Source organism: Canis lupus, chromosome 11 (genome assembly GCF_003254725.2).
Source record: "Canis lupus dingo isolate Sandy chromosome 11, ASM325472v2, whole genome shotgun sequence".
NCBI classification, from domain to species: domain Eukaryota; kingdom Metazoa; phylum Chordata; class Mammalia; order Carnivora; family Canidae; genus Canis; species Canis lupus.
The window spans coordinates 49,861,453-49,886,135 of record NC_064253.1 but is presented as its reverse complement, the minus strand read 5'-3'; the positions used below and the strand labels follow the sequence as shown (position 1 = coordinate 49,886,135).

Here is a 24,683-nt window from a genome sequence, read left to right as displayed (position 1 = left end):
CCTACAGCTCTTGGCTGGGCTGCTTGCCTCAAAGTTAATCTTCCAATCCCTTCTTCACACTCTGCCTAAGACACTGCTCTAGAACAGGGTGGGCAAACTAAGGTCCTTAACCAAATCCAGCCTGCTGCCTGTTTTTGTATAACCCATGAGCTAAGAATGGTTTTTACATTTTTAAATAGCTGGAAAAAAATGACAATATTTTGTGACATGTAAACTGTGTTAGATTTTGATTTCAAGGTCTATAAAATAAGGTGATCCTAGGACAGAGTCATGCTCATTTGCTTATGTATTATCTGCGGCCACTTTGACATAACAATGGCAGAATTGGGTAGCTGCAACAGAAACTAAGATTCACAAAGCCTTAAAATATTTCCTATCTGGATTTTACAGAAAACATTTGCTGGTAATTCCCACTCTGCATCAAAACCCCAACCATGCCTTACTTTGCTTAGGACCCTCCAGTGGCTCCCTTATGGCTCTCCACAGCTGACTTCTTCTTTTCCACCTCTCAGCCTCACCACTTGTTCTTCTACTTGTCTGCCCATTCTGGACAACTAATCTTTCCTCAACCCCACCACAAACCATATTCCTGGGCTTGTCTCATATGGTTTACCTTTTCTTGGCAAGACTCTCTCCTTCCCCTAACGGGAGTCTACCATCTTAGGACTCAGCCCAAATGTTTCTTCCTGTTTCCCTTCTCCCAACCATGAAAATTAACCCATTCCTACAATACCACAGGAAATTCCTCTTATAGTTCTACTTAGCTTTTAATGACAGACTAATGACCTATTTGTGCCAGATCAACCAATTTCATTATAAATATTTGCTCAGGTGGGGCACCTGGGTGGCTCAGTTAAGTGTCTGCTTTTGGCTTAGGTCACCATCCAAGAATCCTGGGATGGAGGCCCGCATCGGGTTCCCTGCTCAGCAGGGAGCTTGCTGCTCTCTCTCCTTCTGCTATTCCCCCTGCATGTGTTCTCTCTCAAAGAAATAAAATCTAAAAAAAAAAAAAAAAAAAAAGAAAAAAAAATTCATTCAAGTATGTGTTCTCTGCTGGATTACTAACTGAAAGAACAGACTACAGCCTTAGCACAAGGCTGCATGGGGTAGGCACATAAGCATTCACCAGAAGAAATCTGTTTAGCATTCTGTAACTTTACTTGGCTAATATGAAGACGCTTATATGTTTTCCAGATACCAAGTATCTTTTTTTTTTTTTTTCTTAAGAGAGGGAGAGGGTAAGGGGGAGTGAGAGAAGTGGGGCGAGGGGCAGAGGAAAAAAATCTTGAGCAATCTCCATGCCCAATGTGGAGCCCAATGAGGGGCTTGATCTCCCAACACTGAGATCAGGATCTGACCCAAAATCAAGAGTCAGATGCTTAACTGACTGAGCTAAAGCTACCCAGGGGCCTCTCTCTCTCTTTTTTTTTTTTTTAAAGTAAACTCTATACCCAACGTGGGGCTTGAACTCATGATCCTGAGATCAAGTCAGATGCTCTACCAACTGAGCCAGTCAGGTGCCCCTCAAGTATGTAACAGCACCCACAATAGATCAGGTACCTCCCTGTATCTTGTTTATTTAATCCTCACAACCCTGGTAAGGCAGGTGATTTCTCCATTTGACCAAGTGGCAAGTTATGTGGCAGAACTGGCATCTAAAATCAGGTCTCCTGCCTCCTGAATTCTGAGATGTTCTCCATGGGCAGTTCATCCACTGAACCACTGCTTCTAACATGCTCGTGGGCTTCCTGTTGTGTTTGGGGCCACTGACCCTGTACTAAATGGGTCCAGATAGAGGCAGTTTTGTAGTTTTGTCTCCTCCCTCCAGTTGCTTCTTCTTGCTCCTTCCTGTACCTGCTGCCTCTCGAGGTAGATTGCCTGGGTTAGGACCAAAGGGTGACCCTACTCTTTCTCTGAAAAATGGCGGTTTTGTGACATCACTTCTGAAATCTTGTGTTGCTCTGGGGCTTGGGCTTGCTCTGGACAAAGAAGTTATTGGAAGTCCAGCCTCTAAGCTGGAGGAGTGTCAAGGCAGAGAGGGTCAAACTAATGTTAACAGTCAATGTGCCTGCCTTAACGGAGACTCAAGAATGCCTCCAGAGGGTGCTGGAATAAGCCCTGCACTGTCCACATACTTTTGTGAATATTTAAACAGAAGTCCAGAGCTCAGAGACAAGGAGAGCTAATACAGATGCTGCAGGCCTGAGAGAAAGCAACACAGGAAAGGTAAATTCCACTTGAGATTTTTCTCAATCAGAGGGAGAGTTAGGGCTACATTAGTTAATACAGAGGCCATAGTGCAAACCTGGTAGGAGGAGGAACCTGCTCTATGGTATTCTACTACCATGGTTTTTATAGTTAAACTGTCACCAGCCAGGCTCAGTGAGGTCACATGAGCCATGCCCCAAGACTCTAGAAAATGGAATTCTGTAAAGCACTCTCCCTCCTTTCCTAGGTCGAGAACTGATGGCATTAAGAACTCCTAAGAAAAGTTTAGCCAGATAGACCTATGAGAGTTTTTGGCAAAAGACTCAGAAAAGATAGCTAAGTTTAACACAACACATGTGATTCCAGATATGGTACCAATTCAACGTTTCGTATTTTGGACTGAGAAGTTCACTTGTGTCTTTCCAAAGATTGTGATCAGTTTGGATTAATTCAAAAAGGAGGTGCAGCTGATGTTGCAGGCATTTTTAAGAGGAGGATGGGTAACTGGGACAACTGAGGCTATGACTAAGTGCCACTTTCAGGCTAAAATTCTGTTTTGTCCAAATCAAACCCAATGTTCCCCCAGCCCTCTAAGCAATCGCAGTGATGGCAGAGCCTCTGCAAATACATGACTGAATCACTAGTGACCGTCTAATTAGAGATCTGGCCATACTGAAACACTTTATACAGACGGAATAGCGGATGAAGGATTTCTGATACACTCATGCTTTGGATGTATCAGTACAAGATAGTATCTGAGGCTGTGTGTGAGTCCACCAGAGAGTTAGGAACAAGCATGATTTATCTGCTGGCAAACGAGTCCCATCACACCTAATCATTCTTTTATCTAAGTGCATCTTGATCTTCTCAGTCCTGGACATCAAAGTAGTCAATTACTGGTTCCTTGGCTATTTTCTGTAAATTACTGCTCACAGGACTCCTGAAAAGCAAACAAAGAATGATCAATCTTTTCTTGTTGGGGGGAAATAGTCTGAGGTCTTCAGAAAGTTAAGGATCAGCTGATTTACCATTTGCAAAAAAGCTTTGATAAGACAGTGGGCCCACATGGGCTTCGAACTGCTGAAATTTGGTGATGTGCACATAGGGGTTCACTATATTAACACTACTGTCTCTACTTTAAAAGTTTTCCACAATAAGGTTTTATAAAAAAATAAAGCAAACGAAGGGGGAAAGAAAAGAGCGTGGCTTAAACAGGCCAAAGATCCCACATGGTTATGTCAAGATGGTATTGGGCATGGCTATGGAATAATGCGTGGAATACCTTTACATTTCCCAAACCACTGCCCATGTGGATATATGTAGCTAGGCTGACTAGAATGCAGGCCACCTGCTCTCCAGGAGCGAAGCAGGGCTGGTCCTGAGCAACTACACTAATCCTTGCCAAGGTTATGCTCAATAGTCAACACCTAGCTGTCCTGGCTGGTCCTACAGAACACTGATTGCTATAGCCATCTTGGTAACCCTGTAAGCAGCTCTTTCCCACCCTCCTAGAGGTTTTGGATAAGAGGTCCTGGTAGGGCTTCTGTGATGAAGGCCAGAACAGCATTAGGGACGCTGCTGGGTTTCAGAGCAACTTTCAGCAATGCTGCCTCAAAAAGAGAGCAAGGGATGGTGTTCCTTTCTTGTTCCTGTCTGAGACTTGCTGCTTGCCAATGTGGTTTTCTTTTCTCTTTAAATCATGAATATATGTTTTTGTTGTAAAAATTATTCAAACCATAGAGAAGTAGACAGGGCAAAACACAAAAATCTCTACCTTCATTGCAACCCTGACCCACTATCCCACTTTCACCTCCAGAATAACTGTTGTGAACCATGTGATGTTCCTAAGTCCTCTGGTGTGACAGATTGAATCCACTTCCCAATGTCATCACCTACAACATGGAAGTTATTTCCAATGACTCTTCCCCTGAGGGGAAGTGGGCATTATAAACATTAAACTTAGGACCCCTCTGGTATGAACAAATGTCTGACATCCCAGTCATTTATTTATTAAAATAAATAAACCTTATTTATTTGAACAAAGCACCCCAAGGCTAGGCCTGAGAAGTCACCAATGGCTGGTGGAGTCCTGGGCTTCTCTGAATAGATAGGGCCTTTGGAAAGTAGTTGAAGGATCCTTACTTGTCTGTCTGATGTCTGTGATGAGGAATTGGTGGTGGAGGCCGTGACTGCATTTCCCTTTCAAGGACACCAATCAGCGTGGTAGGAGGACAAATGGACTTTCCCCTGATAAGTCAGAAAACAAAGTACTGAAAAGTGAGAATTGTTTGTGGAGACAGGCAGACTGCTGGAAATTCAGTCATGACTTTCACTGTGCTGCTGTTGAATACTCCAATGTGACCTGTCCCTTCTCAGGCATGGTCACCTTCATTTAACCCTCGTCTCTTCCACTCACATCTGTCTGGGCCTGTTACTTGCTTCCTTTCCCTCCTATACTTGAGTTTTCTTTATTGGTAAGGACCTACCGACTCTGTCAGATTCTGACAGTGATTCTAGATCCTACTTGCCACTTCCTGGCTCACACTACAGTCTCAGTTTCCTCTCATGGCAAACACTGTTTTTACAGGGGATACCTTGAATCAGAGTCCAGCATTTTTTTGTTTCCATCCTGCCAGGATGACAAGGAAAAAAGGGACAAACTGATGTGATGGGCAGGCACTGAGAGTCTATTCCCTGTGCCTGAGGAAATGCTACTACCTTCAGTGTCACTCATGAATTGGGGCAGACAAGAACCTTGGATGTCTTTAGGCATGTCTGTCCTAGAGACTGAGGCATGGGCTTTTTTGCTCTCTGGTTCAGATCACTATTCATTTATTTTTTTAAAGATTTTATTTATTTGACAGAGAGGGAAAGAACACAAGGAGGGGAAGCAGCAAGCAGAGGGAGAGGGAGTAGTCCCTGCTGAGCAAGGAACCTGCTGTGGGGCTTGATCCCAGCATACTGGGATCATGATCCTAGCCGAAGGCAGATGCTTAACTGACTGAGCCACCCAGGAGCCCTAGGTTCAGACCTTTTGATCATGTCAGAATGGCTAGCCCAGAAGCAGATTTTCTATTCTTCTAGAAGAGAAAGTAAGGCAAGCAAATATTGATAGACCTTGTTTCCGAGGTCCAACCTGCCATAACAAGCAGTTCCTCCTGTGATGGCAAGATCAACTCACCTGATTGCAGTGACGACAACATTGCGCTTTGGTTCACTGTCATAGCTCACGCTCTCCAGGCCATACACTTGGGCCAGGTCGTGGATGATCCGGCGGTGGTCTCTGTTCATGGGAGGGAAGCAATGGCTCTTCTTACTATTCTTTCCCTGTATTGAGGGAAAAGATGACTGATTGATAAAATCATCTTGAAAACAGAATATACTTACAAAGGCCCTTCCCACTTTACCAAAACAGCTGGGTCAGCATAAGTGGCTGAGTTTTAGAGGCCCACAGCAAACAGTATTTTGCTGGCTGCCATGCAAGCTGAGGGGTTTGGGAGGATGAGAGCTAATGCACTTCCTTCATCTATTCTGTGAACCACAACAGGAGCAGCTGGCCAGGGATAGGGATCAAGGGTAAGTGAAAAGAAACTAAGTGGACAGTATAACAGTTCTTCCTGAGGGGCTAGGAACTTGGGAGTTAAGTGATATACACAAGAAATTACTAAATAAATTGAAGACATAAAAAAACAAAACAATCTCATTTCTTCTAAAAATATGTTCTATACTAAAAATAATGAGTGTAGAGGTACAGACAAACTAGCAGAGAAATACATTTGTGCAGGTTTCCTAGTTAGGAACAACGATTCCATTTTCTCCTACATGTTAGTATCCTGGGAAGTAGGAACAGAAGGAAGGAAGGGAGAAAGGGCAGGGGCTAAGGGAGATGGTGAAAAGGAAACCCATTTTCATTAGATATGGAACTAATACAGGCACCTTGTACTCACTCACGGTCCCCACAGAATAAAGAGGGAGCCACCTTGGGGTGGGCTGCTTCTGGCTAAATTAAAGACTTTTTCCCTTCTAGCTACCTTCAGGACAAGGGCTTCACTCTCTTGAAGGAGTCCATCCCATTATTCTTCAACTATAGTCACCCAATTTTTTATCTTTACCCAACAGCTTCTACCCTGCTTGGGGGTAATAAGGAACCATCATACAATAGTCTATCACACAATAATCCCTCAGAGATCATATCTTCCTAAGTACCCTACATAGTCACTCAGCTGTTAACTACTGAATACCCTCGGATGTCCAGAGCTGCTTCATCCAATCTTAGGCACTGAGCTAAGATTTTTTTATTTGTGCTGAATTTGATTGAGGATATCTTTGCTGAACCAGGACAAGGCTTCCATGGATGTTATAATGGCTGGGCTTCTGGGAAAGATAAGGATTTTCTAGAAGTTGTAACTTTTTCCTATCACTACTCTATACTGGTGGTGTTTCTGTGACTTGATTTTTTGATCAAGCTGGCCTTAGAGACACGTCCAGTTGGATGTTTTGACTTCAACCTTATTCACGGCCTCCACAAGGGCTTCCATTTCTTTTTCAATGTCACTGACAAACTTTAAATCCTTCCTGAAATGAGAAATCACCACAGTTAATATCATCTGTCCCTGCTCTTCTGAAAATCCCTTCCACCCACCTCTCTGCCCGTAACCTGCAGACAATGAACAATGTAGGCAGAAAAATGGAAGAGGTCAGGAATTGTCAGATAACAGAAGACTGACTATAATTTACAAAGGAAGAGAAGATAAGAAAACTAATATGAGAAAGCTGAGGATGAAGGAGAAAGCTGTCTGGAGGGCCAGGAGACAGGAGGAAAATAAGAGCCGTTACCACATAAGCAAGGGCCCATGTGGACGGCCAGAAGTGGAATGCACCCAGAGATATTTCAGTTCAGGCTAGTCCAAGCCTCAGTGAGGCCCATACTTCTACCACAGGGTCCAACCCCTCCTTCCCCTGCCCCCCATGCTCAGTTCTTCAAGGGAACAATTGTGAGAAACCAAGAAAGGATTTTTATTAAATATCATATAATCTCTTAGGTATAATAAACTTTAATTGGCTCAATCACAGAGGTGTACATATTAGTTACTATATTTTAAAAGACCAAACACTCTTATAAGCCACAATTAAGAAAGAAAGTGACAAGTTACATACCTGGCATCATCTTTTAAACTGTCACTGAATTTTGACCCCGAAGAACGTACATTGAAAGGATCAGAATCCTCACTAATATGAAATGCCTCTGCTAACCGCCTGAAAATAAGAGAGAAATAAGTAAAAAGAAAGGAAGAGAGGAAAACTTCTTATAGTAATAGAGTGCCCACCATGTCCTAAGTTCTTAATACATTAATGATGCCATTTCAGTAAACCCAATTATTAAGGAAAGAACAACAACTTGGGACAATATATGATTTTATCTTCCTAGAGGAAAATGAACAAGACAGATCTATGTGGGTCTGAGTGAATCACATGGGCTGACACTGGCTGCTTGGGTTAGCTGGTGAAGAGAAGGAGGGCAAGGAATGAGAGCACTGGGAGTGGTCAGTAGGGGATGGCTGTCTCTAAGGTTTCACCTAAACATCAGATACATAAAGTAGACAAATACAGAAAATCTGGAAAATAAAGGGAAGAATTCCATTAATAACCTAAGCACTATCTTTTAATATACCTCCTTTCAGATTTTTTCTTCCTTTCACTTTAAGTAGTTGCAATTAGTGTATATAAAACTTGTCATCTGGGGCCCTAGTTGGCTCAGTGGAGCATGTGACTCATGATCTTGAGGTTATAAGTTTGAGACCCACAGTGGGTGTACATTATTTAAAAAGAAAATCTTTTTTTTTTTTTTAATTATTTATTTATGATAGTCACACAGAGAGAGAGAGAGAGGCAGAGACACAGGCAGAGGGAGAAACAGGCTCCATGCACCGGGAGCCCGATGTGGGATTCGATCCAGGGTCTCCCAGATCGCGCCCTGGGCCAAAGGCAGGCGCCAAACCGCTGCGCCACCCAGGGATCTCTTAAAAAGAAAATCTTAAAGAAACAAACAAAACAAAAAAAAATCCAACTTGGCATCTTTCCTCACCTATCATCATATGATTGGCATTTCTCATATTACTATTTGTTTTTCAAATTTACTGTTTTAATAGCTGCATAATCTTTTAATTATGTATATTCCCATAATTTGCCTAAACATTCCCTAGTTTAACAGTTCCCCAGTTTCTGAATCTTTTAAGTGACACAGTATCACTGGGCAAAAAACTTTTAAGGTTATTTCTCTGGAAAATGTTTCCAGGTGTGGGATTATTGGGTGAGACGGTATGGATGTCAGACTTGTGAGTAACAGTCTGAGTGCTTTCCACAACTGCCCATTTGTGTTTTGACTGGCAGTGGACGAGTCTCATGGCATCTCACCAACATCCAGTTATGTCTTTCTTTTGTAAAGAGATAAAATTCAGCTTAGCACTTAGTACAATTTTTGTTAACACTGAGAAGTCTCTTGCAAGTTTAATGTCCATAAGAGTCTAGCTTAAGTTTAATTTTCAAATTTTCGAGTCAGATTTTTTGGTGTTTTGATTAGTTGGCCATAAATTCAAATTTAAACACCAATAAAACTTATCTGTGGGCTGAATTTGACTTGTCATTTTAAAATTTCTGCAATAGAATAGATGGCATTTTTTATGATTAATTAAAAAAAAAGTCTCTACACTGAACATGGGGGTTGAATTCACAACCCTGAGATCAAGAGTTGCAAGCTCTACTGTTTGAGCCAGTTAGGCACCCTGTATTTTTTTTTTTTTTAAGATTTTATTTATTCACTCATGACAGACACACAGAGAGAGAGAGAGAGAGAGAGGCAGAGACACAGAGGGAGAAGCAGGCTCCATGCAGGGACGTGTAGTGGGACTCGATCCCGGGTCTCCAGGATCACGCCCTGGGCTGAAGGCAGCACTAAACTGCTGAGCCACCAGGGCTGCCCACCCTGTATTATTTTTAAATTTGCATTTCTTTTTTATATTAGATCAGTGGGTATTTAAAGAAGAATTTCTATATAGTGAAGACTATCATAGTTCATTAGTCTAAGATGGAAAAATTCAAAAGGCTTTCAAAAACAGAGAGCCAGGGACTCCTGGGTGACTTAGCAACTGGGTGTCTGCCTTTAGGTTAGGACGTGATCCCGGAGACCTGGGAGCAAGTCCCACATTGGGATCCCTGCATAGAGCCTGCTTCTCCCTCTGCCTGTGTCTCTGCCTCTCTCTCTCTATGAATAAATAAAATCTAAAAAAACCCCACAAAAAACCAGAGAGCCAGTTCTCATCAATAACTAAATTTACTGAGGATAAATAATAATTTAATCCTCACAACTGTGGGAGGTACATATTGTCACCATTTCCACAGATCTTTAAGAAAATTAAAACTTTGAAAGAATACATGACTTACCCAACATCACACAGCTAAGTGACTTGTGAAGCCAGGATTCAAATCCAGGAAATCTGACCCTGGAGCTCTCGCTCTACTATATAATATGGTCTCTCAACAACACAAAGGTGCATTTCCACGCTTTAGAGACCTCCCGTGTATTCACTATAGCATTTCTGAATAATCGTGACTCAGTTAACATTTTGCAGCTGAGAATACTGTGACTGATAGTTTTTAAAGGTTGAGTTTTGAACAGCAGTTATTACAGAGTTACCACAAGGGTCAAACCAAGGGAAGGAAATTTGGGCACTGCTATTATTATGTACCTTCTACACATTTAGCCACTTAAAGAAGTACTCTTAACAATATTGGAGAGTCAGATTTCAAGATAAAATAGGACTATGTGGTCTATATTTGTTTCTGTTTAGCTACTTATCTTAAAAAATTTTCAAATAAAGCGACAAGAATACTACAATGATGAAACCATCATAAATTCAAAATATTCTAAGTAAAAAATGCATTTCATACATCTAGCCTACCAAACATCATAGCTCGGCTTAGTCTACTTTAAATGGGCTCAGAACACTTCCCTTAGCTTACAGTTAGGCAAAATCGTCTAACAAAGCCTATTTTATTCTTTTAAAATATTTATTTATTTATTTATTTGAGAGAGAGAAAGAGACAGAGTGGGGGAGAGGGGGAGGGGGGGAGAGAGAGAGAGAATGCATGTATGCAAATATGAGAGTGGGGAAGCGGCAGAGGGAATCTCAAGCAGATTCCCCATTGAGCATGGAGTCTGACAAAAGGTTTAATCCCATGACCCTGAGTTAATGACCTGAGCTGAAACCAAGTGTCAGACACAACCAAATGAGCCACCCAGGTGCCTCATAAAGCCTGTTTTATAATGAAGTGTTGAATATCTCATGTAATTTACTGAACACTTTACAGAAAGTGAAAAACAAAATGCCTATAAGGGTACAGAATGGTTAAGTGTATTGTTCTTTACCCCCATGAGCCGCAGTTTGCTGTCACTGCCGAGTATCATAAGACAGCACTGTACTTAAAGTATATACACACACACCATACCTGTTGAAAATACAAAATAAATTTTGTATATCGGTGAATCACTTCTTCAGACTGATATTTTAATGAATAATTAGGAAGCTATCCCTTGCTTGAACTTGTTATATAAAAAAAGATAGATTGGGAATCCCTGGGTGGCTCAGCGGTTTAGCGCCTGCCTTTGACCCAGGGTGTGATCCTGGAATCCTGGGATCGAGTCCCACATCAGGCTCCCAGCATGGAGCCTGCTTCTTCCTCTGCCTGTGTCTCTGCCTCTTTCTCCTCTGTGTCTTTCATGAATAAATAAATAAAATCTTAAAAAAAAAAAAAAAAAAAGATTCCCATCCACCTTGTAGCTCATTGAAATTAAATCATCTTTTATGATAGTATATTGTATTCTAGAGTCTTCTTCTAGGAGTCTTAGTAGGACAGATTTTTTTAAATTAAATAATGATAATAAACATATTTAAATATGTTTGCTACTAGATATTCATCACAGGGGCGCCTGGGAGGTTCCGTTGGTTAAGCGTCTGCCTTTGGCTCAGGTCATGATCCCAGAGTCCTGGGATTGAGCCCTGCATCAGGCTCTCTGCTCAGCAGGGAGCTTCTCCTTCTCCCTCTGCCTGCTGCTCTGCCTACTTGTACTCTCCCTCTCTGTCAAATAATAAATTAAAAAAAAAAAAAGAAATTCATCATAATTTGGAATTCTGAATATATTTTTTCCTGTAAATAAAGTTTTTTGTTTATCCAGAGAGAGAGAGAGAGAGAAAGAGAACATTGTACTGCATATTGCTAGCCTGAGAAAATATCAAAATTTGAAGTACAGTTTCTACTAAATGTGTATTGCTTTTACACTATTGAGAAGTTGAAAAATTCTAAGTCAAATCATTGTAAGTTGGAGACTGTCTGTATACCAGTTCACTTAATTTCTCTAAGTGTTAACATTTTTAGAGGGCTATACTTTTTAATCACTCTGTTAGAGCTAGGAATTCTGCCAGTCACTGAATAAATGCCCCTTAATCTAGTAAAGAGTATCTTCAAATAACTAACAGAAAACATCATATGTAGTGGTGAAATATTTTAAGGCTGTATGATGTCAGGAATATTCATTATCACTACCTTCTATTCAACACTGTATTGGAGGCTCTAGCCAGTGAAATAAGGCAAGAAAAAGAAAAAAGAATCATAAAGAAATAAAACTACTGTTAATGGAAAAGGACACAAAATAATAACCAAATTTAGCAAGGTTATGAATATAGGTCAACAAACATTAGTTCTGTTTCTTTTTTTTTTCTTTTTTTTTTTTTAGTTCTGTTTCTATACCAGCAACAAGCAATAGCAAATTATTATTATTATTATTATTTTTATGATAGTCACACACACAGAGAGAGAGAGAGAGGCAGAGACATAGGCAGAGGGAGAAGCAGGCTCCATGCACCGGGAGCCTGATGTGGGATTCGATCCCGGGTCTCCAGGATCGCGCCCTGGGCCAAAGGCAGGCGCCAAACCGCTGCGCCACCCAGGGATCCCGCAAATTAATTTTTTAAATTAAATTTTAAAAGTGACATAAGAAGGGAAAGGAGAGGTGGTAGCAGAGAAAAAAAAAAAAAAAAGAAGAAAAAGAAAAAAAGAAAAAAGATACAAGAAAAATCATTTAAAAATGTAAAAAAAATCAGATAGCAAAGGAACAAATTACTGAAAAATATGCAAAATCCATATACAGAAAACTATGAAGTATCACTGAGAGAAATCAAAGAAGACAAGAATAAATGGTGGGATACACCCTGTTCATCGTTTAGGAGACTTAATACTATAAAAAATGTCAAATCTCCCCAAAGTTGATCTGTAAATTAAATACCAACTCAATAAAAATCTTAGTAGGTTTTGGGGCAGATATTGATAAGCTAACTCTAAAGTTTACATGCAAATGCCTTAGAATAGTCCAGTTAATCTTGAAGAACCATACCTGATACGTTATCAGATACTAAGACCTTTACTGTTATAAAGGTACAATTAAGAGAGTGTGATACTAGTATAATGGAAGAAAAGGAGCTCCAAAATAGATCCACACATAATATGGACACTTGATTTTAAGACTAATGACATCAGAGAGACTGGGAAAATGATATTTTGATAATAGTACTGGTCACATGAATATTCATAGGAAAAAAAACTGAATTGTGAACTTTGTTTAAATCATGCTCAAAAAAATTAGTCCAGAAACTGTGTGATATTTTGATCTTTCTTGTATCTTTTCTATCTTGATACCAGGAATTTGTGAGGAATCCTATAGTTTGCATTTGAATGACTTCAGTATACTTTTACTTTTTGATTTGACCTAGGAAGCACTAGCTTTTGAGTGTTGCCTATGTTTTTGAGAAGCCTAAAGTCATGAAGATGAAACCAAACATCAAAAATTGGAAGCCAAATAACTTATACAGAAGGAATACACAAAAATTTTTGGATGGTTTGTTTAAAGCATAATTAGGGCAGGGTGCATAGGCTAGATTTTTCTGGTTTTCAAAAACTGAACTGTAATAAAATTTTTATTTGATGTGCTACTTCAATTTTCAGTAGCAAATGTGTGTGTAGAGTATCTTATTAAAATTGACTTCTAAAAAAATAAAATAAATATATAAATAAATAAATAAATAAATAAAAAATTGAGACTTCTTTGGATACCAGAAAAAATCAGTCCAGATCAATGGTAGATTTAAATGTGAAAGTAAAATGATATAGCTTCTAGACAAAAGAGTATCATCATGATCTCAGGATAGACACGCTTCTTAAAAAGGACATAAAAAGCACTAGTCGCTGAGGAAAAGACAGGATTCACATTCAAATTATATAAAGAACTTCCTACTAATCAATATGAAAAAGACAACACAATTACAAAATAACCAAAATAGTTGAATAGGTACTTCACAAAAAGAGATATCCAAATTGCCAATAAAGATATAAAAAGGTATTTAACCTCACTAGTCATCAAGGAAATATGAACTAAAAGCTCAATGGCATCACAATAGATTAAAATTAAAAAGACCAACAATTTCAAGTGCTAATAAAAGTGTAGAGCAATGGAAACTGCTATTACCCTGCTGGTGGGAGTATAATATGGCACAATCATTTTGTTTTTTTGCTATTTATTTATTTAATTTATGATAGTCACACACACAGAGAGAGAGAGAGGCAGAGACACAGGCAGAGGGAGAAGCAGGCTCCATGCACCGGGAGCCCGACGTGGGATTTGATCCTGGGTCTCCAGGATCGCGCCCTGGGCCAAAGGCAGGCGCCAAACTGCTGCACCACCCAGAGATCCCTGGCACAATCATTTTGGATACTGTTGTGTAGGTAGAATCAACTAAAGCTGAACAATATGAATACCCTATTAACTGGTAATCTGACTCCTAAGTTTGTAACTAACAGAAATGAGTATGTATATACAGTAAAGGGAATATTCAGATATTCTTAACAGAGCATTATTTGTGAAAGCCTAATCCTGATAACCACATACATACCTATTAATGGTAGAAAGATAAATAAATAATATCTTTTTTTAAAAAAATAATATCTTAATACAATAAAATATCATGAATGAATGCAAATGAACAAAGTATTGCTACGTGCAACAAGAGGAATGAATATCACAAATGTAATGAAAGAACCCAAATAAAAATAGTGCAAACTACAAGATTTCATCATTTATATAAAATTCAAAATAGACAAAACAAACCTCAAGTGTCAGAAGTTAGGACAGACATTTTATCTTTGTGAAGTATATAAAAGTATTCTGGTAATTTTCTATTTTTTAACCTGGGTGCTGATTATACCACTGTATTTACTTTGCGATGACTCCTTGATCTGTACACTTCTGATCTTTCTATATGTATGTTATATACTTCAACATAATTTTTTTCATTAAAAAATTTTTAAGCTTCTTATCTTCATTGGAATCAGGAAGTCTGCCAGTCAATGATTAAGTATGCTGTGGCATGTGATATTTTTTTTTTTTTGGCATGTGATATTTATACCATGCCCCAAACCAGCAAGCTCATGTTTTGGAAATATGCTGAAATCACCTAAGGTTTATCTTTAGACATTTCAATTCCTGATGATCGAATTTCTCTTGTTCCCCAAGAGCAGCAAAATATTCAGAGCAGGTGCTGAGTGAATGCTTAAACAGTTGCTCCCTCCCACCAATTTCACAGAACTCAAGAACAAGTAGATAAAAGGCAGTTGAAACGACTTACTTTTTCCTTTCCAAGGCTAAACACTCCTCATCACACTCCAGCCTTGAGAAACAAATGAAAAAAATAAAGTCAGGGCACAAATTTCACAGCTCCTACCCAGCAATAAAACCTGGAAACAGAGCAGACTCTCTAAAACACAGCTGCATGAGGTCCCTCTCAAGGACAGGTGGGTGAGCTTCTGGGTTATAGGAATCTAGGGTTCCTCAGAAGGGCCTCAAAGTGTCTCCAAAATGCTCCCAATGACTCTCTGACAGCCCCACATCCCTCTGTTGACATAGCTGGTTCTCTGTTCTGTGAGTTGGGCTGGATATATCTAGGTCTCTGCTTCCTCTGGCTATTTTAAGAAAGGCCTAGAAAAGTCTCCTCTGGTCGTAGCTATATCCTGAGCAAGATTCAATGGATTGGAGTGTGGTCTCTTATTTATTTTTTAAAGATTTTATTTATTTATTCATGAGAAACACACACACACACACACACACACACACACACACACACACACACACAGAGGCAGAGACATAGGCAGAGACATAGGCAGAGGAAGAAGCAGGCTCCATGCAGGGACTTGATCCTAGGACTCCAGGATCATGCCCTAAGCCAAAGGCAGAGGCTCAACCACTAGGCCATCCAGGTGTCCTGTGTATGGTCTCATAACATCAAATGTCTGTTCAAACACCTACCATGTGTGCAAGGCTTCACTGTGGGAGATTGAGATAAATGAATGGTTCCTGCCCTCTGGAAATTAATTCTAACAGAAGACATACATTTTAAAAATTACCTGGCTTGGTGAATTTCTTTCTTAGTAATTAACTTGCTGATTTCCACTGAATCTCCAAGCTGCATGTCTGTTATTTTAGAGGCCATGGAAATAGCAGCTATTCTGAAGTATAAAAAAGAAAGGGAAAAAAAGGTACTGTAGTTTCACAGAAATGTCCTAATATTAGGACACAGAAGACTTCTTTCAAGTTACTGGACAATTCATGTGGCCTCAGAAACCCATCTATTATGAACTATCCACACATTTATGTCATATTTCCTCAATTAGATTCTAAGCAGTTCCATCAGAAACAATGAATAGTCTATTCAATCTCCTTGAATATCCAGTATTCAAACCCATTGATGTCAAAGCCACTCTGATGTCTTCATACTCCAAAATTCCTATCTCCATGACACATATCTGCATATGATTACATGTGTCTGATTAGAGACACACACAACCATCCATCCCTAACACCTTTGCCTCCTTACTGAGATCCCTTTCTGACCACCTGGCCCCAGGATTTCAGGAGGCTGAAAAGATAATTCACAGAATAGTCAAAAACCCCTACTGCAGAGGAAGAGCACAGGACTTGGTCCTGACTGGATCACCCCAAGTGACGGGACGTTAAAGCAGTTCATGCAACTTCAGGACATCATCCCTTTTGATCTCATGGTGTAGTAAGACCAGATGGGAGAGAGGGGAAGAGGAAAAAAAAATAAAAAGATTATTTTAACAAATGAAAGTTAGGGAAAGAAAGGGACACAAAGCAATACTTTTTCTTTGAACCAGAAAAACTAGATTCAGGAAAAAATGTGATGTGATGTGATGTGATGTCATGTGATGTGATGTGATGTGGTGATGTGATGTGGTGATGTGATGTGATGTGATGTGATGTGATGTGATGTAATTAATTAATTATTATTATTTATTTATTTATTTATTTATTTATTTATTTGGAAAATTTATTTAAAACAACTTTCCAGGTGTGCCTGGGTGGCTCAGTTGGTTAAGCATCTGACTCTTGGTTTCAGCTCAGGTCGTGATCTCAGGGCCCATCAGGCTCTGCACTCATTGGGGAGTCTGTTTAAGATTCTTTCTCTTTCTTCCCCACTCCCACTGGCTTACACACAAGCTCTTTGTAAAAAAAGGAAAAAACCTTCCAAAGTTGACAAAAATTGCAAGGATTTGACAGTAAACAGGTGTCCCCTCTGTATACTGAGACCCACCACTGTTAACAATGAAGTAGCACTAACCTTTGATAAGTACTGGATGCTTCAGAGCAAATCATCATCTCCTTTCTTCGTCCACATTCACACTGCAGCTCTATCTGAAATAAGATTAACATGGACCAACTTTTACAGCATGGAAACCATGCAAATAGGCAGGTTTCACTTTTAAAGCCTCTCCCAAATCAAACCATGGCAGAGGATACAGACATTGAGTGGCTACCCTTCAGGATGGGGGAAGCTAACCATATACACAAAACAACAATGTGGTAGTTGACATGCTAGGAGGAACTGTTCACTCTACAATGACCCTTTCTGGGAACTACTCCTATCCTTAACTCTACCTGAAGGGGCAGGCTTAGAATGAAGCTTTACCACTGAGCCTGGGCCAAGACCATCCAAAGTCTAATCTAACCAAGTCCGCCTCTTTCATTTGCTTTCATCTCTTCAGGGAGGCCTTGCTTAGATCCCTCAGACCAGGCTAAGTCTCCCTACACACAAACTCTCAAAGCACCCTCTATAAGGTATAACTTCTCATTCACCACAGTCATAATTCATTATCTGAGTAGGCAGTCAGTATGTGTCCCACTAACTGAAGGGACATGTGTGTCTCCTGTTCACTGGTATGGCCCCAGGACCTAGCAAAACATATTGCACAAAACACTTAAAATTTGTTGAATAAATGGAGTGGCCAGAGTCTCTCTTGAGAATTTACTCTAAGGGAGAGAGGCAGTGACTGTGGTCAGGTGGCACTGGGGGGTACCTTCTGAACTAAAAGGCCATATCAAGTTGGGCAGACAGAAATCTACTTACTCCGCTTTTCTCTTGCTAACTTAACTTACTTCCTTGCAACCAATTACCTCTGATTAGAATGTGTGTCCAGGCACCTCTGCAGGTAGTTCTAGACTCATGAGAAGCCCCAGAACCATAATCAATGCCCTATCTAGAGCCAGGAATACGCACCTTGGCTTTACAAGCAGTCATGGGGCAGGGTGAGCTGGGGTGGCAGGGCGCCATACACGGGTGGCCACAGTCAGCTCTGGGGGTAGTACAGGGCTGCTTGCAGGGCTCATCCACAAGACACTCTCCTTTGTGACAGAGTCTCTGACACTTGTGCATCCCACATGGTAGCGTGGCACTGCAGGGTAATCCGCAAGAGATATCAGCCAGGTGACAGGGGATGTTGCTTCGTAACTAGGAGAGACAGAGTAGCCAGATTCTTATCTCCATGTGGTATCTGGGTGAGTTTTAATTTCCTATTTAAACATTTCTAAATTTTCAAAGTTATTATTATCTGAAAAAAATTAGGCTGATCTTCAAAATCTGAAAGGTTAGCTTGAAAATAAACAAATCTGAACCTTATTTAATGATATTTGTTATGATCCAAAAGAATTTGTGCTAGCAACCAAGTGTGACTTAAAACATACACTTCCAGGGTGGGTAACAAGCACATGAAACCAGGTAACTAGGGAATATTTGAAAATGCTAGGAGACCAACTGAGGGGATCAGATGATCTCCCCACCACTTTCCTTTACAAATAGCTAGGGCACTGAGTTGACACATGAACTCAGAGGGTTGGGGATACCCTTGACCCATGGTTTCAAGACTGCTGGCAGGGCTCTTTTACATAAACAATTAAATATTCAATTCTCCTCACATCTTTCAACTCATGGTCTCCATAGCTTTAAGCAGTTCTGTCACTTAAAAAATTAAGAGGCAACAGGCCACAAAATCCCAAACTCATTTTTTTTTTTTTTATATCACCTTCTTCTTCCAGGATCCTTTACTCCAGGAAAAAGATGCTAGAATTGACTTCTGTCAGACCAAAGGTTACTCATATTACTCAAATTCTTTCAAGAACCCTCAAAATGAGGAATATACTTTGACTCTAGTAACACGTAACTTCTACTCTTGAAGAGGCCTCCAAAGTCTAGGATGTACACACTTTTAATTACTTTAGAAGTATTTTGGTAGAATGTAGTTCCCAATCATTAAAAACTTACTTACACTAATGCCAGGGTCTGGAGTTAATTTCTGCACATGCTATGTCCTCTGTTGTCCCCTCTCGTTACCTGTCTACCTTCTCATTATCCTTTAGGAGGTTACTTTCTCTACAAATACCTTCCCTGGCTGTGGGCTCCTTCAATCCTGCTTAGTACTTTGTACTTCCCCTGCTACTGCACTTATAATTGACTGTTTTTACACGCCTGCTTCCCACCCCAAAGTGAAGACTTCACGAGGGCAGCAGTCACATCTGTCTTGTTCTCTCCTGAACCATTCAAACCAGTCCTGTTACCTAGCATGTAGTAGGTATGCAATAAATATTTGTCGAATGAAATCCAAATAAGCCATCAACACAAAGATAACACATGGACATTTTAGGATGGTTACTCTCAAAGGAAATGAGATTTACAGAGGAGGAATAAATACTAACAAGGACTATGACTCAAGAACCAGTCACAGGAAATAAGGGGAGAAAATATGTCCATCAAGATAAAGATACTGAAAGCATGTTGTCAGAGATGTCAAGAGTTTCTAAAATTGTTGGCTAAAATGTTACGAAGTAAAAAGCAGGTTATAAAATAGTATAATCTTTTGTTTTTCTCAGTAGGCTCCACACCCAGCATGGAGTCCAACATGGGGCCTGAACTCACAACAGAGCTAAGATCAAGAGCCAGACACTCAACTGATTGAGCCAACCAGGTGCCCCATAAAAATAGTATAAGCTTAATAGAGTATGAGAAAATGTGTATCACATGCCTAATAATCTATGCACAAGAACGTTAAGGGTATTTCTGGATTGCAGAACTGTAAATTCTTAATTGTCTACAATGAATATCATTTTTTAAAATAAAGAATTTTTAAAAGTGCTTCAAGAGGTCTATAGTCAATAGTGCCAGGTAAGCTTACAAGTTGAGAATGAGGATGAAAGTCCTTCATAGCAGTGGCACTGCGGAGGCGGAGATGAGCCTGGAGGAAGGTGTTTTGATCCAGTGGCCAGGACAGGAAGCTGCACAGGGCATAGAGGAAGGAACAGTGGCAGCTGGTAGAGAGACCACCTCCACTCTTGGGATGCTCTCACTGAAACACCTTTACCCAGGCTAGCAACCTCTACCCATGCTGGTTAACATAGAACTTGTCTCTGAACACAGCCAGCCCATGTTCTCAAGGCCAATTGACTGAGTTTCACTTGACTGCAACCAGACTAAAAATAATCACAAAAGAGACTCAAAATACCACCCACTGTAGGATTTCATCTATGTGACATTCCAGAAAACACAAAACTACTAGGATACACAACAGACCACTGGTTGCCAGGGTCTGGAGACAGGGGTCAAAATAACTATAGAAACACAAAGGAATATTTGGGGGTGAATGAACTATTCTACATCTTGACTGTGCTGGTGATTACAAGACTGTATGAATGTTTTTGTCAAAATTCAAGGACTTGTACACTTAAAAGGATAAATCTTATTTTTTTATATTTATTTATTTATTTGAGAGTGAGTGTGCAAGTGCATGAGTGAAGGGAGGGCCAGAGGGAGGGGGGTGACAGGGAGAGGGAGGGAGGGAGGGGGAGTGGGGGGGGGAGAGAGAGAGAGAGAGAGAGAGAGAGAGAGAGAGAGAGAGAGAGAGAAGCAGACTCCCTGCTGAGTGAGGAGTCTGATGATCATCACCTGGGCCAAAATCAAGAGTCAGATACTCAACCAACCGACCTACCCAGGTGCACTGAGGGTAAATTTTATTTTATGCAAAGTCTACCTAGAAAAGAAAAAAATGGCAATAGGAAACCTGCTTCTTAGAGTATATTTTTACTTTGAGAAACAATGACACTAACAATTCTAAAAGTAATTAATCATAAATCTCTAGCTGGAACAATGAACACTCGAGAGAAAACTTACCTCATGTTTTCCCATGCACCATTTCTGAGTTAGGAAAGTACAAGGGGGACACTTCTCTTCACTATGACAAGAATGATACACTGTTAAAAATAGAAAAGAAATTAGGAATTACGTTTAGGAATAATGTTTAAATAGGGCAGCCCGGGTGGCTCGGCGGTTCAGCGCCGCCTTCAGCCCAGGGTGTGATCCTGGAGACCCAGGATCAAGTCCTGCATTGGGCTCCCTGCATGAAGCCTGCTTCTCCCTCTGCCTCTCTCTCTCTCTCTCTCTCTCTCTCTCTCTGTCTCTAATAAATAAATGAAATCTTAAAAAAAAAAAGGAATAATGTTTAAATAAAGCCACATAAACTATTATACATATTATAATTGTATATAACATGGAACTTTAAAGTTTAGAAGCTGGGAGTTCTTTTTAAAATGGAAAACAGGGGGGATCCCTGGGTGGCGCAGCGGTTTAGCGCCTGCCTTTGGCCCAGGGCGCGATCCTGGAGACCCGGGATCGAATCCCACGTTGGGCTCCCGGTGCATGGAGCCTGCTTCTCCCTCTGCCTGTGTCTCTGCCTCTCTCTCTCTCTCTCTCTGTGACTATCATAAATAAATAAAAATTAAAAAAAAAAATAAAATGGAAAACAGGGGGCAGCCTGGGTGGCTCAGCGGTTTAGCGCCGCCTTTAGTCCAGGACATTATCCTGGAGACCTGGGATTGAGTCCCGCATCAGGCTCCCTGCATGGAGCCTCCTTCTCCCTCTGCCTGTGTCTCTGCCTCTCTCTCTCTCTCATGAATAAATAAATAAAGTCTTTTTTAAAAAAATGGAAAATAGGAAAGTTAAAAATAGGTGGCTTTATATTAAAATGTTGAAAGGTGAGCATGAGTGAGAATAACCCTACTGAGGCAGGGCAGACACATCAAATAGAGAAGCCTAGGAGGAGGTAGTTTTTCTACTCATCTCCTGCAGCATAGCCCCTGGTCTGTTCATTCTACTCAATTATTTTTTTTGGCCTTACCTTACACAACTGCTCACTTCTACTTAGCTCTGTTTGCTATTCATACCATCTGACATGCTCCCCTGATTCCTTTCAACTTTCTTGCTGCTTGTGAGAGAGAGTTCATCCAAACTTATCTCCTACAACAAAGCCTTCCTTGGCTGACCATACTTGACCCTGAGCACTCTTACACTCCCTGATATCTGAGGTCTGCTGCAGATGGCTTAGTACCATGTTATCTAGCCCATCTTCATATAATGGTTGGTTGTGTAATGTGCATATAACTATCACCCTCTTCTTCTTGGGAAGAAGATAAGAATCTCTAGGTCATGGGCTTTTTTCTTCCTCTGAACTTCTCTGTGTCTGATATCATGCTGGATATACAAGTAACTCAAGAAAAGTTAAATGAATGTTGAACAAAAGCAGGCTACAACAGCACACCTCATAAATGGTTAAGTTCTCACTATGGACATTAACCACCAGGATGTGCCTTCATCTGTAACATCTGCAAATGAGTGTAAAGGAGGAAGTGGGTAAGTATTGGACTGGGCACTTAATTCATGCTGATGTGAAATATTTCATGCTGAAATAGGGGCTTGCAGACTAAGCTGGGAGGGCCATCCTAAGGTCCCCAGGAAAGGAGGGACTTCTTACTTCATGAGGAATTTACCTAATTCTGTTTTACTCTATTAACTTAAAAAATTGAGAACTGGTTGTCTATTTGTCAGTCTGATTTGCGACCAGACTTAGTATAAGTGCCAAATCTGGTGACTGAGTTATTTCAGGTTTGCCTCTGGGACATGGTAAAATGAAATGATGAGCCCAATATGGTCCTAGAGGAAAGCCAGTGACTAGACTGGACAGAAAATGGGTGATGTTAAGTAGCTACTGGCCTGGTGTCTACAGCAGTGTATGAGAGAAGACTTGTGAACAACTTAATTGTTCCGCAACATACTATGTTTTGGCCCATCCATGTTATAGCACACTCCATTAACCATTAAAAATCTATACTGCAGAAGGCCACCTGGGTGGCATAGTTGGTTGAGCATCAACTCTTGGTTTCAGCTCAGGTCGTGATTTCAGGGTCATGAGATTGAACCCTGAACGTCAGGCTCCATGCTCAGCAGAGAGTCAGCTTGAGATTCTCTCTCCCTCTCCTTCTACCCCTATTTGTGTGTTTGCTCTCTCTCAAATAAATAAATCTTAAAAAAAAAACCTATATTGTAGAAAAATATTCATTGATAAGAGAGATTCAAAACACAATAATAAGAAGGGAAAAAATCTAGTTAAAATAAATTCAGTAGGATCTCACTTTTATTTTAGGCAAAAGAAAAAATGCATATATGTATCTTTGCTGATGGAAAAAAACCTTACACTATGGTATAATTCCTATAAGGTGACATAATGGATGATTTAATTTCAATCTTTTGACTTTGACTTTATCTCACTTTCTTTTTATACAATAAACATATTACTTCCATAACAACAACAACAAAAAATAAGTTACTGTCAATTTTGCCAAAAGATGCTCAACCTTGAAATATACTTCCTAATTGGAGGCAACAAGAAACAAAGAAAAGTCCCTGAAAGATGAGACCAGCTGGAGATTCTCCCTGCCTTTCGGGTGTGTTTGATATACACAGAATAAAGAAAATGAAGGCACTGTGATTCCCACCTGCAGCCCAGGTCACACACAAACTGACCTTGCCAGAAACAGCTCCTGAAAACAGGGAGCAACGGTGGCAGTCACAACACGACTGCAGAGCAGTGAAGACTGTCATGCAACATCCTAAAGGACACAGTGTGAGCAGACTGTGAGGTGCAGAAGGAGTTAGGACCCACCTGGATGGTCACATTCATGGACCCTGGCGCAGGTCTGGGTACACTCGGGGGGTCTCGTACCACAGGGAACTGGAGGGTAGATCACTGATGCACCACAGTGGCAGGTTAATTCATCAAAACCTGATAGAGTAGCAGGTGAAATAAAACAATCTTTCATGAGCTCAGGATGTGCACACACATATTGACACAGACACAGACTATACACAATTTTTTTCTTTTTGGTTTGTTTTTTTCTTTTAGGGGACTGCTTTTTTCACAAAAGGTTTTTATTTTATTAAAGTTGAGCTGGTGGCAAAGGAGCAGATAGGTATGTTACTTGAAACTAACTCTAAGTCCATGAACAATCCAGGACATTTTTACAAATGTATTCTATACACAATAGATCCTATAGATCATCTCTTTTGAAAGAATAGGAGAGTTTCACTAAAGATATAATTTTTTTTTTTCAAACTTCTTTGGTTAGGAAAATGGATAGAGATTATGAAAGCCACAGATAATTAACAAACATATAAAAATATACATCTGACTGAATATAAACCTCAGAGAGCCAGTGAAGCAATTCAAAAAAATTCTTACAGGTAATCAACATCTATCATGCTAGAACTATGAAGCTGAAACGAAGCATGGAGCGACATTTGAGCTCATTATGCACAGTTCACAAGCTAAATCAAAATGAAGACTCACACTGGACAGCTCCAACAAGCAGCCTACCTCATCAAGAGTTCTCCTAGGTCCTAAATCCCAAGGGAAACCAGTTCTCCAACTCTGAGTCTTGGTAGAGGCCAGGCTTTTGGCCATGGTTCTCAACTAGGTCACCAAGAGTCAGGAAGCCCAGGGCTCTCAAGATTCTTCCACCTACTGCTCTTCTCCAGTCAGTACTATTTCTGCCAAACCCTTCAGAGGCTACACAATATGGTATAAAAAGCCCTGTAGGGATCCCTGGGTGGCGCAGCGGTTTGGCGCCTGCCTTTGGCCCAGGGCGCGATCCTGGAGACCCGGGATCGAATCCCACATCGGGCTCCCGGTGCATGGAG

At 40.4% G+C, this 24,683-nt stretch overlaps 1 protein-coding gene and 1 long non-coding RNA gene across 6 annotated transcripts in view; one reads left to right on the top strand and one right to left on the bottom strand.

The window, feature by feature from the left end:
- Nucleotides 1-268: 268 nt before the first annotated feature.
- NFX1 (nuclear transcription factor, X-box binding 1) overlaps nucleotides 269-24,683 on the bottom strand; it is a 77,789-nt gene continuing 53,374 nt past the window's right edge. For 2 of the 5 annotated variants that reach the window (XM_025432126.3, XM_025432127.3), the window contains exons 14-24: nucleotides 23,650-23,769; nucleotides 20,826-20,905; nucleotides 17,886-18,116; nucleotides 16,950-17,023; nucleotides 15,715-15,816; nucleotides 14,940-14,981; nucleotides 7,366-7,464; nucleotides 6,717-6,783; nucleotides 5,390-5,535; nucleotides 4,351-4,455; nucleotides 269-3,148 (exon numbers count right to left, since the gene is read on the bottom strand). In XM_025432126.3, the coding sequence (XP_025287911.1) occupies nucleotides 3,076-3,148; nucleotides 4,351-4,455; nucleotides 5,390-5,535; nucleotides 6,717-6,783; nucleotides 7,366-7,464; nucleotides 14,940-14,981; nucleotides 15,715-15,816; nucleotides 16,950-17,023; nucleotides 17,886-18,116; nucleotides 20,826-20,905; nucleotides 23,650-23,769 (1,139 nt within the window). In that variant the 3' untranslated portion in view covers nucleotides 269-3,075. Of the gene's footprint in view, nucleotides 3,149-4,350; nucleotides 4,456-5,389; nucleotides 5,536-6,488; nucleotides 6,784-7,365; nucleotides 7,465-14,939; nucleotides 14,982-15,714; nucleotides 15,817-16,949; nucleotides 17,024-17,885; nucleotides 18,117-20,825; nucleotides 20,906-23,649; nucleotides 23,770-24,683 lie in introns of those variants that run through there. The other 3 variants (XM_025432128.3, XM_025432129.3, XM_049091870.1) reach the window with 3 other exon arrangements.
- Nucleotides 18,064-23,656, top strand: LOC112649702 (uncharacterized). Its single transcript, XR_007400996.1, has 3 exons — nucleotides 18,064-18,163; nucleotides 19,532-19,626; nucleotides 23,311-23,656. It is a non-coding gene; the product is annotated as an uncharacterized LOC112649702 (long non-coding RNA).